The 2,703-nt window shown below is 46.7% G+C and overlaps 1 protein-coding gene across 1 annotated transcript; it reads left to right on the top strand.

Moving 5' to 3' along the window:
- The first annotated feature begins 241 nt into the window (after nt 1-241).
- On the top strand, nt 242-2,245 carry LOC141045478 (uncharacterized). The gene is made up of 2 exons (XM_073534478.2): nt 242-540; nt 668-2,245. Exon 2 carries the CDS (start codon nt 1,001-1,003, stop codon nt 1,931-1,933), a length of 933 nt encoding a protein of 310 aa, XP_073390579.1. The 5' UTR covers nt 242-540; nt 668-1,000; the 3' UTR covers nt 1,934-2,245.
- The last annotated feature ends 458 nt before the right edge of the window (nt 2,246-2,703 follow it).

The raw sequence follows: 2,703 nt of genomic DNA, 5'->3' as shown, positions 1-2,703 counted from the left end.
TCAACATGTGGTTTGTTTGTTTGTTTGTTTGTGTAGCTCACCGGCATTTTCCTGCGGCGTTTGTGTGATTGCTGTGCGTGCGTGTGTTCGTTCGTTGGTTCCAAGCTCGTCTCGTTTCGTCGCCCGGGTCCAGCCCCACATGCAGAATGATTCGCTGGTCCTGATGCTCGCCCAACACACCAGCCACACTGCGGCCGTGATCCTTGAACCGGGATCATACTAGCTTTCACAAAGTGTCTGCGGACCGATTCAGACAACAGGGATCTGTCTGCAGAACTTACCCAGGTAGCTTGTATCATCCCTGGATTCAGCTCCCAGTACTGCTGCCCTACTACTGCTCAGTGTCGATGATTGTTGTGTAGGACATGATGCCAGCCTCAGAATATGGCAAGCTTCCGGTAGTCCTGTAATAATGTGGGCCATGCGTGTGATGTGAGCGTCCTGACACTCTGCAAAGGGCACGTCACCGGAAGACCCATGTTTCACCAATGGGGCTTCTGTTTGAGGCTTCAAATTCATGGGAGGCTGTCTGCAGGATCGGTAAGGATATCTGTCATGTAGTGTGTTCAAGATGTGTGTGGAATGCGTCTTCTTATCAGCGGATATCAATTTGGTGGCATTATTAGACTCTGTCGGTTGAGTTAATTGCATGTGGTAAATTTTGCAGACACAACGACAACGACAACTCGTTGGATACGCCCCAATTTTCTCCTGGGATGAAGAATCTTTGCGGACCGAAAATTTGGTATTTAAGTTCACTTGGGGGGAGGCCGCTGGAGTATGTTCTGGACTCGGGGCGGTTTTGAGCTCGTTAACATCCAGTGGAAGCTCAGGGGACGAGAGAGGCCTTCCTTCTGCTTGTTTTTATTTCTGAGTGTATTTTCCAGAGTACATAGAATTCTGTGTTCCAGTAGATTTCAAAACGACATTGACGCATGGTGTAGAGACCCTGTTCCCTTGAATTGACAGTAAGTAATCCAGCGAAGGTCAAGCCCTCAACATGGCTGATAATTTTGGGCCCATGGTGAAGTCGGGGCTCCGACCCGATCCCAGATTAGAGGTGAACAATACTTTGTTTTTTGGTCCTTGGAGGGCCGAAAGAGCAGACCAGAATGGTAGTAAGATTACAGCAGAGTACACTATGTTCCTGCCGACCAAAGAGAAGGCTTACTTCCACATGCTGCTGGACGCATCCGGATCCACTTGGCCGCGAGTGAAGACGGGTGATAAGAAGCGATTATACAAGCACCTGCTGAACAGCTTCGAGACGATAGTGTTGGGCGGGGATGCTTTGCGGCCGAACGACGTCGTTTACGTCTGGCTTTTCAACAGGAAGACGACGCTGTTGTGTGAATTTGAACGGAAGGACTTCAAGGGGAAGATGGACATGATTCGTAGCCGGTACAAGAGCGAGTTCATCGATTCCGACAATTATAAAGAGACTCGCTTGTATGACGCGGTTGCAACAGTGATGGAAAAGATCAAGGAGACGCACAAGACGAACAAGAAATCGGATTACTTTCTGGTGCCCTTCACTGATGGGGTCGACTACAAAAGCGAGAGGACTAACCTGAACAACATGATGAACGACATCTTCTCTGTTCAAGGGAGGTTGCATACTTTCTTCATTACCATAAACATGCCTGCAGATAACGAATTGCACAAGAGGCTAAAATCCCACCAAGGCGAATTGTCATATTTCAATTGCGAGAAAGCCGAGCCTAATGAGATCAGTCGAGGGTTCAACAGTCTTCGAGACTGCATCAAAGTAATTCTGTGTGTTAGTAAAGACAAGAACACGATAAGGGTCGCGGATTACGGCTACAGCAGGTGCGAAGTGGCAGAGAAGATGATGGCTGCTGTGGCACAAGGAATAAACAGCTCATCCTTGCTGGAGAGCTTCTACCATGTCAGAGGTATTGATAAGAAATAACTAACTCAATCTCGAAGGAGTATCCAGAGCTGTCAGTGAGAGATTGATCAATCACCGATTCTTGTTTTACGTGCATAAGTTTTTACACGAAGTTCCTGGTGAATTGGATAAATAGAATCTAGGTCTGCGTGTGAGAGGACTCGACAGTCTCTATGACTGCGTGTTCCACGTTGTGATTGAATTTGATCCCGCTTGTTAGTAAAATAATCTGGCATCAGCATCACGTCTATCTCAGCAATTCACTGGATACTGTTGCCTTTTATAAAGCTTTAAAGCATTCTAATATATCGAAGGGCCATTATTCTGTGCAAACCCACCTTGTTTCATGTTTTGGGACTGTTCACCTCTTACCCTCCATTGGTGTATTCAAGATTTTCCGCAGCGGGAGTCCACCGCTGGTCGATAGTCACTGATGCTTTCGTGGCAAGACGTATTTTGATTATTGAGAAACTCATGGTCGATCAGTTGCAGAAGACACCGTTCTAATTTCTTTGGTATTAGAGACTTTCAAAGCATCTGGGGTTTCATCTGGAGTTCGTCTCTCGATCAATGGCGTCTTCTTGCCACCAAAGTTCACTATTTCTTTGTCTGGAAGCACCTGAGTGTGCCTGAGATTCTTGAATCTCTATCTTGTGGAGATTTAGCACCCTGAGTTACAGAGTTGTTCTTCGACGGGATAGGCCAGGGAGAGAAGCTGATGAATGAGCTATGATTTCATTCGTATATCACATAATTGGATACAAGCACGACGACTTCTGAAATGAGTCCTG

This window comes from Physcomitrium patens, chromosome 6, assembly GCF_059467195.1.
Source record: "Physcomitrium patens ecotype Gransden chromosome 6, ASM5946719v1, whole genome shotgun sequence".
Taxonomy (NCBI): Eukaryota; Viridiplantae; Streptophyta; class Bryopsida; order Funariales; family Funariaceae; genus Physcomitrium; species Physcomitrium patens.
This window is presented reverse-complemented; position numbering and strand designations above follow the sequence as displayed.

What these genes read in the sequence shown, in the direction of transcription:
- LOC141045478 (XM_073534478.2), top strand. Translation starts at nt 1,001, where the DNA reads ATGGCTGATAATTTTGGGCCCATGGTGAAGTCGGGGCTCCGACCCGAT.